Source organism: Myotis brandtii, unplaced genomic scaffold (genome assembly GCF_000412655.1).
Source record: "Myotis brandtii unplaced genomic scaffold, ASM41265v1 scaffold236, whole genome shotgun sequence".
In the NCBI taxonomy this organism is placed as follows: Eukaryota; Metazoa; Chordata; class Mammalia; order Chiroptera; family Vespertilionidae; genus Myotis; species Myotis brandtii.
In genome coordinates this window covers 110,215-125,857 of record NW_005358901.1, presented here as the reverse complement: position 1 = coordinate 125,857, position 15,643 = coordinate 110,215, and the positions used below count along the sequence as shown (strand labels likewise).

Genomic DNA, 15,643 nt, shown 5'->3' with positions numbered 1-15,643 from the left:
TTTAATACAGTTCCTCATGTTGTGGTGACCCCCAATTTCATTGTTACAAATTGAAAATAATTAAAGCATAGTGATTAATCACAAAAACAATATGTAATTATAAATGTGTTTTCCGATGGTCTTAGGAGACCCCTGTGAAAGGGTTGCTCGACCCCCAAAGGGGTCGCGACCCACAGGTTGAGAACCCCTGCTCTAAGGTGTCATTACGTGGCCTGGATTACACAACAGGTGACCAATTATATCCAAACTATGAAATAAGGCCCAACCAACTGAGTATAGGATGTAACAGAAAAATGCAATTGCTCCTTCTACAAATACGCCAAATAATATGAGATCAAATATTGCCTCAACGATCTTATGCCAACAATGCTGCTGAAATGCAAAAATACTTTTGGCCTAAATTTCACTATTTTGAGCTTCAAGGTTGTCACATTATTTGTGACTTGCAGATGGGTTTGGTTTTTTGTTTTGTTTTTTAAACTAGGAAAAGTTATTAGGAAGTTATTGAAGTTATTAGGAAGCCATAGGCTTTCAAAGTTAGCTGGCTTGACAACTTTTTGATTAAAAAAAAACCCATACATGATGGTATATAGATAAAGGGACTGATTTGATTGTATGGCTTACAAACTAAAGAATAAAAATAGAGCCCAGACTCTTTTTGAGATACTGCATACCCTAAGAAACGGCCCTGGCCAGCTGGTGTTGCTCAGTGGACTGAGCGTTGTCCCATGGACCAAGAGGTCCCGGGTTTGATTCACCATCAGGGCACATGCCTGGATTGTGGGCTCCATCCCCAGTAAGGGGGTGTGCAGGTGGCAGCCAATGTTTCTATCTCTCCCTCTCCCTTCCTCTCTATCTAAAAATCAATAAAAACATATTTAAAAAAAATAACATTCACAGTGTAAGTTCTGGTACATTGGCTTGAAAATGTCACTTGTTTCAGCTTCTCTCATGCTCCCACCGTATGACACCTGAGCTGTTAGAGAAAGAGGACTTGGGCTTAAAGGTATACATGCTTTTCTCCTTAATAGCTCTTACTTGAGGTGGGTGGGCAAATATGAGATACAGGTAAAAAACAAGGGTTTCTGTGAAGTCTGGGGTAACTTCCAGTTTCACTCAGTAGTTTTCTGTGAGCTTCTCTTCAATTAGCAAAACAAACTGTGAGGCCATAGTCAAAATGCCTTAAATAATAATTGTATAAAGAGCACACTAATGCCTGTCTTGTATGCAAACTCTGGAAGTGTGACTGCCCTAGAGTCCTAAACTGAGTTGAGTAACAGCATTAGAGAGGTTGAATGAGTCATCCTATATCTTTTAAGGTGAGCTTTAGATCCCAAACACCAAGAATGAAAAACTCACCAATAATATCCAAAATATATAAGGAACTCATATAGCTTAACAGAAGGAAGACAAAAAATCCAATTAAAAAATGGGCAAAGGATCTAAATCAAGCATGTCAAACTTGCGGCCCACATTTATTTAAACAAGGCATGCGGCCCGCCGGCTGTGAGTTTGACATGCTTGACCTAAATAGACACTTCTCCAAAGTGGACATACAGATGGCTAAGAGACATATAAAAAAATGCTCAAAGTCACTGATCATCAGAGAGATGCAAATTAAAACGACAATGAGGTATCACTTCACACCTGTCAGAATGGCTACCATCAACAAATCAACAAATGACAAGTGCTAGTGAGGATGTGGAGAAAAGAGAACCCTAGTACTACACTGCTGGTGGGAATGCAGACTGGTGCAACCATTATGGAAAAACAGTATGGAGTTTCCTCAAAAAATTAAATATGGAACTGCCATTTGACCCAGTGATTCCTCTTCTAGGAATATATCCTAAGAAACCCGAAACACCAATCAGAAAGAATGTATAACCCCTATGTTCATCATAGCAGCACAATTTACAATCCCTAAGATCTGGAAACAGCCCAAGTACCCATCAGTAGATGAGTAGATAAAAAAGCTATGGTACATTTATACCATGAAATACTATGCAGCAGGAAAAAGGAGAATCTTTTACCCTTTGAGACAGCACGGAGGGACCTTCTCTTCAATTAGCAAATAAGTCAGTCAGAGAAAGAGAAGTATCACATGATCTCACTCATATGTGGAATCTAATTAACAAAATAAACTGATGAACAAAGTGGATCCAGAGACAAGGAAGCATAGAACAGAGTGTGGAATCTCGAAAGAAAGGCGGGGAAGGGTGGGTGGTTGGGAGGTAATTAACCAAAGACCTTGTATGCATATATGCATAACCCATGGACACAAACAATAGGGTGGTGAAGACCTGGGGCAGGGGGGTGGACTGGAGGGGGTCAATGGAGGAGAAAAGGGAATATATATAATACTTTCAACAATAAAGAATTATTAAGGAAGAAGGAAAGAAAAAAAGAAAAACTCACTAAGATAATTTCGGTTGGTGACAATGAAAATGCATCATTCCCTATAAAGGCTGTGAGTTACATTTGCAAAGAGTTCCCATGTGTCTGAGAAACTGCATTTTAGGATTAGAGTAACTTTTAAATATATATCTGAACTCCAAAGCTTTATTAGGATAATATTTATATTCTAGACTCCCTTTAAGAGTCAATGTTTTTTTCAATATAGCAAAATAGGTTTCCTGTTATCCACTTACAAGATGATGAGCACATAAAATGTTAAAAGTAACTGTTATGGTTCCTGATACCAAACTTAGAAAGAACTTATAGATTGAAGAGAACTAATCTAAATAGAAGAGCACAAACTCAAAATTGAAACCAACTTAAGAGTGGAAGACTAATACTTGTATAAACTAAATTAAAAATTATCGTACATAAACACCAGCCTTTAACTGAAAACTGACTGATCATGTTGCCAAAAGGGATCATAAAAGGTCTGTATCCCCTTAACATAAGATGATTACAAGGAGAATTAAAGCTTAGTCTTTCGAAGTACAAGAAAAAGCTATGAGTCCTTCAACTGCAATAAATGATCAAAACCAGCACAAAATTTCCTTGGAAACTTGAATGTGATTCAAACCTGGAGCTCAGGAACAGGGGTAGCAAATAACAGATTATAATCCTTTGGTCTACAAATCTGATTTCCTAATCCTGGAACTTTTAACATCTGTTGATAATCAGATGCTATTTGTATATATATGTACATTCATGTGTGTATGTGTTTATGTTTACTTCATAATTCCAGAACATCCAAACTTTAAAAATCCATAACGATGGGAATGAAAATGCCTGAAAGCATAACATAAGTGCCAAATTTATGCTGGAAAATAGCCCCTGAATAAGAGAAACCCTCAATAAGCAACTACCACCACAACAAAGACATTAGATTTGGGGGATGTTAAAGAAATCAGTTTAACTGTTAAACTACTTTAAAGTTTCAAGAAATCTAACAGTTTCCAGAAGGGATTAACTGTTTCTCATCTTCTGATACTGATACTTGTGGGAAAATAGCAACGAAGAACTAATGAGTAAGAAATAATAATGACCATTTATATTTATAGAGTGACTAAGTCAAGGAAGAACTTTCACATATGCCCTTGTATAAATTTTAGAACAGCCTCATGAGGTAACATGTCTTCTTTTTATTGCTGATACACCCTCAAAGAGGTTAAATAACCTTATTAGGCTTATTCAATTAGTAAATGACAGTTCACATCTCTAAAGTTCAAATTCAAGGCTCTATTTACTTACATAATGCTACTCTGGAATCTTTCAGGAATAAATTTTAAAGACACATCTCTGACTCATAACGAATCCTCATAAATTTAGTCCTTCTAGGAATAAAGATATTATTCCTATTACATCTAGAAGGATATGTAGATATGAACAAGATGTAAAATCCTATTAACAATTCCAATTCATGCACTAAAAATGGTGTTTGACTAGATGATCTTTGAGGGACCTTCAATTCTGTTAATAACTTTCAAGTATTAAAGCAGTGCTGTTTAACAGTATTTTCTGTGATGATGGAAATGTTCTATTTCTGCGCTAATATGGTAGTCCCTGGCCACATGTGGTCAATCTGACTAAGAATCTGAGTTTATAAATCAAATTAAATTTTAATTAACTTAAATTTAAATAGCCACATGCAATCATGCCTAGTGTACTGAAAAACACAAATCTAAAGCACATATTTGTAAACTACATTATAAACATTCAATATAGCAAATATATTCACTCAGTTGTATTTTGGGCAAAGACAAATAATAATAGCTCGATTGTGCTACCTCCAGACATTTCCAAATAAACTTTGGGAAAGATAGTACTCGTGAACAATATGTCAGTAAATAACTAGGTGCTAATGCTAGAAGATCCTTTCAGTACGATAAAACAGACTACCATTTCTCTTTAATTCAGGTCTTGAGGAACATGAAAACAATCAATGTAGTCACTTATACAGATAAGATCTTAAAGTTAATACTTCCGTTTAATTTTTTAATCGAAGGTGATAATTTTGTTCTCACTCAATTGTAATATAGAATGTACAGTCACATTCATATAGGACACTAATAAATAAAGGCACTCTTGCATGCCTGCAAGTAGGAAAGAGGGAAATGAATGAGAAAGCCCTGTAAGTACTAAGAGACCCACACTTCACAATGGACAAGGGATGACACAAGGTGCCCTACTCAAAAATAAACACATGAGGAAGTCCACAAGGAAGGAGAGGCAATGCCTAATAGAAGCCACCTGAGTGTTCTATAGTTGTGCAACATGTGAGTCAATATTGGCCAGTAACTCAATTATTAATAACTCCTACTGAATTATTTCAAGGCACAACATTAGAACAAATACTTGAGCATACCTGATTTGAAGACATATTCTCAGCTTTCATTAGTGATGAATAGCTCCTGGAAGAAAAAACACATTTAAAATAAGGTTAGCCAGCTGGCAAGAATTACGTGAATATTACATGTATCTCGCACTGCTGAGGGTCTTTCGAAAACAAACAAAAATACAATCCCTGCCCTCAAGGAGACTACAATATAAAAAGGATAAATATCCACAAACAATAAGATGTACATAGCACTTTTACAGTTTACAAAGCACTCACTCCTACTCAATAACTGTGTGGAAGGTGGCATTATATAAATGAGGAAATTCACCTATAGCCAAGGGCAGACATGATTCATATATCCATATCCAACTCATGGTCTTCCCCACTATAAAAAATGACTGGTGCCCTGGCTGGTTTGGCTCTGTGGATAGAGTGTCAGCCTGCGGACTGAAGGGTCCCAGGTTCGATTCTGGTCAAGGGCATGTACCTTGGTTGTGGGCACATCCCCAATAGGGGGTGTGCAGGAGGCAGCTGGTCGATGTTTCTCTCTCATCAATGTTTCTAACTCTCTATCTCTCTCCCTTCCTCTCTGTAAAAAATCAATAAACTATATTTAAAAAAAGATACTTTATTCCTAAGTATCTTAATTAAAAAAAAAAAAAAATGACTGGTGCCCTGGCTGGTGTGGGTCAGTGGTTAGAATTTGTTGTTGGAATTTCACAAAAGCTGCAGAATACAGCATGCAAACAGCAGCTCTGCACATGCCAAGCGAATCTTTGATATGTCACTGCATGGGTTCATCACACTATAGCCCTGCTTCACATTCTTCTACCTTCTGCAGCATATGGAAGTCGTTTTTGTGGCACATGTTTCTCAGAAATGAACACACCAACTGTTTTTGGTTTTCTGAGGCCCAGGGTAATTTATTAAAATAAAAGCAGTAAGGCCCTGGCGGGAGTGGCTCAGTGGTTGAGCATTGACCTGTGAACCAGGAGGTCACAGTTCAATTCCCTGTCAGGGCACATGCCCAGGTTTCGGGCTCAATAACCCAGTAGGGGGCGTGTGGGAGGCAACCGATCAATGATTCTCATTATTGATGTTTCTATCTTTCCCTCTCCCTTCCTCTATGAAAACAATAAAAATATTTAAAAACAAACAAAACAAAAATGAATAAACTACTCTAAATCCCACAATCACTCAAAATTCCACATATTTTATCACACTGATGAGTTGATCATTTTTCTTCCACTCTTAACAGAAAGCAGACTTGCAATTCTAGGTAATATCAAATGTTTAAATCTAGCATTAGTCTGATTCATGTTAGCAAATATAACTCAGGATAACACTTGGGAATTCTATGAAGCTCCTCATTTTGTTTTAGCAGAATCCCCAACAGGAACACGTGTGTATATGGATAACTAATGAGTTCCAGTACTTGATCATAATACCGAATTCTGACCCAACAATCTTTCTAATAACCCAGGTATTCCAAAGAAACTGGGTTAGGATATGGCAAGACAGCTCATTTTGTTACTATACTATTCCCAAAAAGAATAACACATCAATACTTTTTTCCCCCTTATTGGTACACTTACCACATGATATCTATGGATAACTGGGAAAATCTAGGAATTAGTCACAGAATTAATTTTCTTCTCTCACAAAGAAAAACTGTGGGCCTCTTCAGGTATAGTACTATACATCTGTATAGATTCAGTATGGTGGACAGAATAACGATCCTACCCCAAGATGTTCACATGCCAATCCCCAGAACCCATAAATATGTTACTTAATATGGCAAAAGGGACTATTCTGCAGATGTGATAAAGTTAAGGATCTTAGATGGGAGATTATTACCATAGATTATCTGGATGGGCTCAATGTCACCACATTGGAACTTGAAAGCAAAGAAGCTGTGATCAAAGAGGGGATTATGACCATGGAAGAAAGGTCAGAGATGCAATGTTATTAACTTTGAAGATGGAAGAAGGGGTTACAAGCCAAGAAATGTGGGTAGCTCTAACAGCTGGAAAAGAAAACAGATTCTCCCCCAGAGCTCCAGAAAGGAACATAGCCCAGCTGACACCTGGATTTTAGCCCAGTGGAAACCACATCAAACTTCTAACGTACAGAACTATAAAATAATAGATCGAGGCTGTTTTAAACCACTAAATTTGTGGTAATTTGTTATAGTAGCAATAGAAAATTAATAGAGTCAAGTATTCTTATGGCCCTATACACCAGAATTTCAGGATCCAAATTATATTTTTAACTACTATTTATTATTTAAAAATGTAGTGTTTTGATGCCCTGGCCAGTGTGGCTCCGTTGGTTGGAGCATTGTCCCATGCACCACAGGTTGTCAGTTCGATTCCAATCAAGGCAATTACCCAGGTTGTGGGTTAGATCCCCGGTCAGTGTGTGTACGGGAGGCAACCGATCCATGTTCCTCTCTCTCTCTCTCAAGTTCAATAAAAAACACGTTAAAAAATAGTAGTGTTTTGAAAAAGAAATTAAAGACACAGACAACAGTATGGTGATTACCAGAGAGAAAGGGGGGTAGGGGAAGTAGAAGAGGATATGGGGGGATAAATGGTAATGGAAGTAGACTTGACTTGGGGTGGTGAACACACAATATAATATACAGATGATGTATTATACAACTGTACAACTGAAACCTACATAATTTTATTAACTAATGTCACCCCAATAAATTCAATAAAAAAGAAAAAAATGCAGTGTTTTGGAGCAGACCTCACTACATTAATTTGAACTTTCAAAATGTAAAACACATAAAATGTAAAAAAGAGGTTTTAAAAACAACTTTTAAGAGTTACTAGCACTGGCCTTTAGAGCTAAGACAGCTCTATTCAAATATCATAGCTAGTCAATGTTAAACTCTTAATATAGCATCTTTTTTTTTTTCCTGAAGATGTTTACAAACCAAACTTTGAGGATAACTTATTATGGTTTATTCAAAAATGAAATTAGCTATTTCATACACTCTCATATCCTGCCCCTATAAAAGGGTAATTCACTTGACCAACATAGTATAAATGTCTTTTTCTAACTCATTTAAAGCTCTGAACTTGTTTTATATCTCTTCCTCCACCAGCATATCATTCTTTTCTTTTTTCTTTTTTTCAGGGTATCATCCTGATTAAAATCACAGTGAAGAATCTTCAAGGTCAATACCAATACTATAGCTCCAACATACCTAAGTTCGTCCATTTCCCTCTTCTTCTTCATCTCTTCCTTTTCTCTCCTTTTCATTTCCTGAATTTGGGCTTTTTTCTCATTCCTTTCCTCCCGGTCTCTGCATTCCTTCTCTGCTGCTAGGTCTGGGAACCGCTCCGTTTTGGTCTTTTCTAATCGGTTCAAGATCTCATTTACTTTCTTCTCCACTGTCACAATTTTCACCTTTGAGGGAGACAGGGGAAAAATATTGAATCTTTATTATATGATTTCCCCCCAAGAACAGGGGAGAGGCTTTCCAGGGGCTCAGCCACCCAGCTTAATTTTCTTTAAATAACATACATCATGCTGAGCCCTCAACAACAAAGATGTTAGACAGAAAAGACGATACCCCACTCAGTGGCAGGACTCCGCCTCCCTCGGTGGTGCGGAACACTTACATCCTTCTGCCTGTGAAAGCCTATCTGTCCCACGTCCATGTCAGCTGTTTTCTTCAGGTTAGACCACGGTGTATATACCACATTAACGTTGTTCATCTTGCAGCCTGCCAAGAGAGACTATCTTCAACATGCAGGCAGGATGACACTGAGCAGTGATCCCTTACCCACTGGCAAATCACCATAATCCAATGAAGGAAAGAGCTTAGCATGAACAAGGCATCAAGTGTTCAAACCACAAAACACCCACAAAAGGCAAACGGTAAAGTTGACAAACACAATTCAAGCAAAATTAAGACAGTAGAAAGCAGGGGTCCGTGGGTTTGCTTTAGGGACTTCTGAGACTCCCTAAAATTGAATGCAAAACTTACTATATACTGTTTTTAAAGAGAAAGGTCCAAACAGATTTGCTCAGATTCTCAGAGGAGTCCTTGATCCAATAAAGGATAAGCAGCAAGATAAAGCAAAAAGCCATGGCCTGGGATTCCAAAGACCTGCACTCTATCCTGGCCCTACCACAAACCAGCTGTGCCACCTTGGGAAAGTCCGCACAGCTCTCAGAATCTCATCTGAAACATGAGGTCACTGGACCAGTGTAGTAAAATTTTTGTTTTTGTTTCTTTTAGCAGTGGAACCTCTTTTACCAAAAAAACATATCAAAGTAATTAAAGCAGAGATGCTCTGGATAAAAGGGATGCCAGGTGCCCTCCTGTTTATTCCTCCTTTGTCCTTACCACCTCCACTTCACATTTCCCCCTCTACACCAACAGCCTTAGGCAGCTCAAAGAATCACAGGTTAGCCCTAGCTGGTTTTGCTCAGTGGACAGAGCATCGGTCCTCAAACTGAAGGATCGGGATCCGATTCTGGTCAGGGGTATGTAACTCGGTTGCAGGCTCAATCCTGGTTGGGGTGCATGCAGGAGGCAACCAATCGATGTGTCTCTTTCACATCGATGTTTCTCTCTGTCTCTCCCCCTCCCTTCCACTCTCTCTAAAAATAAATGGAAAAATATTCTTGGGTGAGGATTAACAACAACAATAAAAATTATCAGTTCAATCGTTGGTCCAACACTTTTTAAGGCCCTTCAAAATTAGGTGGCAATATATTTCAGTTTATTAAATCACCACGTACACTGGAGAAATCTGTGACCACCACCTCACTTTGCTTATGAAGTATTACTGCCTGAAAATTTGTAATGCGATCCTATTCAAGAGGAAGCACCAGACCAATCCAAATCATGGGATATTCTATAACTGGTCTCCACTCTGAAAGTATTAGTGCCCTAAAAGACAAAGAAGTATCTCCAGATAAAAGGAGACTAGAGAGACATGACAAGTAAATATAACACATGATCCTGAATTAGAAAAAATGCTATGAAGGGACAGTAGTGGAACAGTAGGAAAACTTATATACAGACTGTATATGAGATAACAGTATTTGATCCATGTTAAATTTTCTTAATTGATCATTGTAATGCATTCACTTAAGAAAATGTCCTTATTCTGAGGACATAAATGACAGGTTATGATGCCACAATTTCCTTTCATATTATTCAAATAAGAAAGTTAATCATAAGTATGTCACAGAGAGAAAGCAAATAAATATGGAAAAATTGTTGAACCTAGGTGAAGAGTATATGAGAGCTGTATTTTTCTTGCAACTTTTCAAGATAATAAAATAAAGTTTTAAAAAAACTCCAATGAGCAAGGGGGATAAAAACATGGATTAGACAATGGATTCTGCTTTTCAAGACTAAAGGAGTGAGGTAAGTACATAAATAACTTCAATTAAAAGTAGAACTCATCGAGTATCGGAAAGGTACAGGTAAAGTGGTAAGATGGTACAGAGAGGGCAGTGGTCACTCAAAGCTGGAGAAGGGAAAGGCTCCATGAAAGAGGTTAGTATAGCTTAGTGGGAAAGACAGAAGACTTTAAAGTCAGAGTGTCTGACTTCAAATGCAGTCTCTACCACGTCTGATACCTTGGGTAAATTCCTTTAATTCTCTTTCAGCTCTGCATCCCCATCTATAAAATGACAATAATAATATCTAACTCAGTAGGGCTGATAAATAATTTGTAAAGTTTTTACCATAGTGCCAGGCATATCGTTAACATTCAATGTTAGCTATTACTACAACTATTATGTTGACCTTGAACCTCAGCGTGGATGTGGACTTGTGATGGTTGAAAAGGAGGACAAAACTGAAAGCAGAGGGAAGGATAAAATCATGTGCCACATAACATTTCAGTCATGGAGTTGAAAATGTCCTACTGACTGGTGATGTATGAATGGCATCGGGAAGAAGACACTCAAGGGGTTCATCCACGACTGCCAAGGATGAGGAGTTTGCAAAAATCAACAAGGCTGTGGCTGAGATGGCAATCAACTTTTACCTGAGTGTGGATAGGACAACTGAGGAGCTCCTAGAGGTGGTTCCTGAGGAATTAATGAGGAGTTATTGGAACTGAACAGGAACACATAGCTGAAGAAGAGGCAAGAGAACAGGAAACTTCAGGAAAAGAAAAAAAGACGAATCCGTAAGAAAATTCACAATGGAGGAGATTTTAGCAAAAACTTTTGCAGACCTCAACAAGATCCTTAAAAAGTTAGAAAACATGGACCCCCTCACCCCAACTGAAAGGTTTTCATTAATAGAGAAGAATATTTATGGTGCATTACTTGCTTGCAAGCAAATCTGATGGGAAAAACAACAAAACAAAAACCAAACCAAGGAAACCACCATGGTCCTGTTTCTGAGAAGAGTGACACCTCCTCAAGAAGAGCCCCAGCAGCTCCTTCAGGAGGTGTCCCAGGAAGAGGCATTGTTATCCCAGGAGATGACAGCTCCATGCGTGTTATTGCTCCTGAAGACCTTCCAGTGGGACAGGACGTGGTGGTGGAAGACAGTGATATTGATGATCCTGACCCTGTGGAGCCTAGGATCATGTGTATATTAATGTCTTCATTTTTAACAAAAAAATTTAAAAAGTAAAATACAATTTTTAAATAAATTATAAATAGAAAAAAGCTTATAGAATAAGGTTATAAAGAAAATATTTTTTGTATAACTGTACAAATGTGTGTTTTAAGCTCTTACTACAAAGAGTCAAAAAGTTAAAAAATTTTAAAGTTTATAAAGTTAAAAAGTTACAGTAAGCTAAGGCTACACTGAAGAAAGATATTTTTAAATAAAAGTAGGGTAGCATAAGTGTATAGTATTTATAAAAGCTACAATAGTATACAGGAATATTCTAGGCCTTCACTCACCACTAGGCCTTCACATTCACTCACTCAATGATTCACTCAGAGCAACTTCCAGTCCTGAAAGTTACATTCACGGTAAGCACCCTATATAGGTGTACCATTTTTTATCTTTTATACCACACTTTTTACTGTACCTTTTCTATGTTTAATCACACAGATACTTATGATTGTGCTATAGTATTTACTACATGAATATGTACAGATTTGTAGCCTAGCAGTAATAGGCTATATGTGTAGTAGGCTATACTATCTAGGTTTATATAAGTTCACTGTATGATGTTTGTACAATGACAAAATTGCCTAGTGATGCATTTCTCAGAACACATACCCATCCTTAAATGACACATGACTGTATAAACAAAGATAGAAAAACAGCAAATACTTGGTTTGGCTGGAGTGTGAAATATGTGAGGGGAAAAGGAGTTATGTAGTCAGATCAAAGATGCTTAATGCCAGCTTAAGAAGTCTGGACTTAACTGTATAGACAAGGTGAGGGTGTCATGAAGTATCTAAGCTTTTAGAAAGTTTAATCTGGCAAGAGAGTATAAGATGAATATAAAACAGGCTGACCAGACTCTATGAATACAAACAAGTTTAACCCCAAGTGCCTTGATTCTGAGTGCTGAAGGTGGTCAACCACGGAGGAAAATACTTTAACTACTCGGTGACACAAATGGAGAATACTTAGCAAAGCTCACAGCAAGGAAAACCTCCTTCACTCCTCAGCATCCTCTGCTATTGACTCACAAGAGTGAAGCTCTTAGTTAGGCCCAGCTCCTTTTCCTGCTAAGTGAGCTGTCGCTGTGCAAGGCTGAAGAGGAGAGAAGAATAATTCTGTGTCATGACTCTTCTCTGTTTCTGTTTTCTCTAAAACTAGTAGAGATTAAGAAAAAAGAGGCTGGGCCAAGAATAAAGAGTCTAAAGCTCTTTTAATAAAGTCACATCTGCTAGTCAGGGGCATGGAAATGGGACAAGAACACGTGAAAGAGGTTGCAACAAACAAGAAAAGAGAATATAATAGTTTTAGTTTGTATTATTTTTATGTCAATAAAATAGACAAGCACCAAGCCCAGAATTACAGGCCCTACCCGAAACATTTATCACCAATTGTTCTCAACTCTCTCTGGACATTAGAATCACCTGGAGAGCATGTCAAGCATACCGATACTCACAGATTGCCCCAGACAAATTAAGTAAGATTCTCTGGGGGATAAACAACTGATTTGATACGTTCACAATTTATAGGAAGAACAAAATAAGAGAAGACAAGAAGGAAAAGCAGGAGTGATTTGGAGACTTGAGTCCTAGTATCTAATGGCAAATAGTGGAAATAAAGACATCAAACAACATAAAAATAAAGCTGTGAGAGACATTTCTTGCTTAGCTATTAACACATCCTGATTTCTGAAAGTCTCTCTACAAATAACCTTAAAGGTAGGCAAGTATAGACAACTTACTATTCAAGGTAAGAAAAACAAGCCTGGCCAGCGTGGCTCAGTGATTGAATGTAGACCTATGAACCAGGAGGTCACAGTTCGATTCCCGGTCAGGGCACATGCCCGGGGTATGGGCTTGATCCCCAGTGGGGGGCGTGCAGGAGGCAGCTGATTAATGATTCTATCTCATCATTGATGTTTCTATCTCTCTCTCCCTTCCTCTCTGAAATTAATAAAAAATATATATATATATAAAACGAAAAGAAAAACAAGGTAAAAGAATTGAGATAGGGTCATAAACATTAGAGCGGTGGGGAGATTACTTTTTAGTTCTTTGGTAGGTAGCAGAAATGCCATCTTAAAGAACAAAACAGGGCAAAGGCATATTACATGGCAGTCCTTTCACTCAAGCCAAAGTCAGGAATATTTTCTCTAAAATGTAATCCATTTCAGACACAGGGAAATCATTGCTAATTCTGAAAGCACCTCTATGAAAACTGACCTTGAATGCTATTGGCCTTCACAAGTTGGGCACAGTCCATCAATACGTCCTTTGGAATGTCTTCTATGTTCTCCCCCTGAAACACAAAAATAAACCAGATGGTCTACTTCGTTGTTTCTGATTGATACTGGAGACTCACTAGGCTTTGCTGACTTACCAGGAACAATTTTATTAAAAGCAGAGGCTCTTCAACTGTATTTCAGAACACTGAAAACTGAAGCCTGTTACAGGAATGTTTATTTAAACTGAGAGAAGGCAGTGATATAGAAAATACTGATAGATGATAAGTAAAAAAATACAAACACAGGGTATGATAGAAAACTATCAAAATATTAAGTAACTATGCCTGAGTAATTTCTCTTTCTTCTTCTCATTCTTACCTCTAGAAACGTTGTGGGGAAATGGTGTCTATTTTTGACAATTGGATGTCTTCTTAGCTGAGGTCCCTATAACCTTTCTCTCAAAGAGACACCTTATAGTTCTGGAACTTAAACATCTAGTAGGTCATCTATCCTCAGCCTTAATCAGGAAGCAACCTCTTGGTGTGTTAAATAAAACCATTCACTATAAGGAAGAAATAATATTGATTCTCTTCTCTACAGATAATGTATCAAAGTCAAAGCTGAATAAGCAAAGCCATTTCAGAAGAAAAATATTTCAGAGGCAAGAGCAAATGGAAATCAGCCCAGTACTGACTCCTAGTAGGCATGGGATTACAGAAGCAGTTCTGTCTGGGATTGAAACGTTCTACCGACATAAATACTTGAGATAAATTAAGTGTTCCATTATGTTTCTACACATTTCCTTTATATTAAATGTTTTAAGTGGGACTCTCTCTCAAATATATAAATTTTGACACAAAACCAAGTGATTTAAGTGTGTCACTACTTTAATGATGTATCTCATCCTGTGCAATTCTCTGACCACACAGAGGATTCTGAATTTAACATCTTGATTACACAATGTCATCATTATGGATATCAACCATTATACTAGGCCCGTGGTCGGCAAACTGCGGCTTGCGAGCCACATGCGGCTCTTTGGCCCCTTGAGTGTGGCTCTTTCTAAGCCTTAGGAGTACTCTAATTAAGTTAATAACAATGTACCTACCTATATAGTTTAAGTTTAAAAAATTTGGCTCTCAAAAGAAATTTCAATCGTTGTACTGTTGATATTTGGCTCTGTTGACTAATGAGTTTGCCAACCACTGTACTAGGCTATAATATAGTGATAGTGATGCCTTCAGGGGCTTCTACAATACACAGGAGCTGATGGACTCTATGCTAAATAAATCAAAAAGAAAATTAAAACACAATAGCTACCAGTTTCTGAGTACCCACCACATGCCAGGTATTACGTAGTCATACAAAATGGATAGTATTACCCTCATTTTACCAATGAAGAAAATGAAGCTTAGTGAGGTTAAGTGGGCCAAAGTCCCACATATCTAGTTAAGTGACAGAACTGAGAGATAAACCCAGAACCAGAACCATGCTCTAAGAATTGGCCCAGAATATGGTATCTATGGAGTTCTTGTGGAAACATTCGTTTCTTGACCTTGATGTCAGGCTATATCCTAATATCCTTTCTTACTACCTGTGGCTGTCACTATTCTGGGAGCAATCTCCACTTCTGTTTTGCAACTTCTAATATAATATGAACAGAAAAACAAACCTCACTCAACTTAGCATTATTCATAAAGTCAGAGTAAACAAATTGAGTGGAGAGTCTAAGGTACTCTCAAGATGTAAAGATCAGAATTTTAACTGTGGGCTTTGTGCCATCTATGTTAATATGATAAGAAACCTCTACATAAGTGAGATTTTTCTATGGGTTTTTAAAAATAAAAGAAGCCTAGGAAAGAGCACAGCTGAATATCTATGATCTTCAAGGTTTGGGTTGAATTCAACTGAATTCAGTAAAATAAATAAATAACACCTACAATGCTTAGCATGTGCCAGGCATTATTCTAAGTACTTCAGATAGACAAGCTCATCTAATCTTCACAATCCTATCCTA

The 15,643-nt window shown here is 37.6% G+C and overlaps 1 protein-coding gene across 6 annotated transcripts in view; it reads right to left on the bottom strand.

The window, feature by feature from the left end:
- The window catches only part of CCDC25 (coiled-coil domain containing 25), a 61,697-nt gene that overhangs the window by 23,104 nt on the left and 22,950 nt on the right, over positions 1-15,643 (bottom strand). For 3 of the 6 annotated variants that reach the window (XM_005866642.2, XM_014540074.1, XM_014540073.1), the window contains 4 exons: positions 13,625-13,700; positions 8,425-8,528; positions 8,007-8,209; positions 4,817-4,862 (listed from right to left, as the gene is read on the bottom strand). In XM_005866642.2, coding sequence (XP_005866704.1) covers positions 4,817-4,862; positions 8,007-8,209; positions 8,425-8,528; positions 13,625-13,700 — 429 coding nt within the window. Of the gene's footprint in view, positions 1-3,696; positions 3,816-4,816; positions 4,863-8,006; positions 8,210-8,424; positions 8,529-13,624; positions 13,701-15,643 lie in introns of those variants that run through there. The other 3 variants (XM_014540072.1, XM_014540076.1, XM_014540075.1) reach the window with 3 other exon arrangements.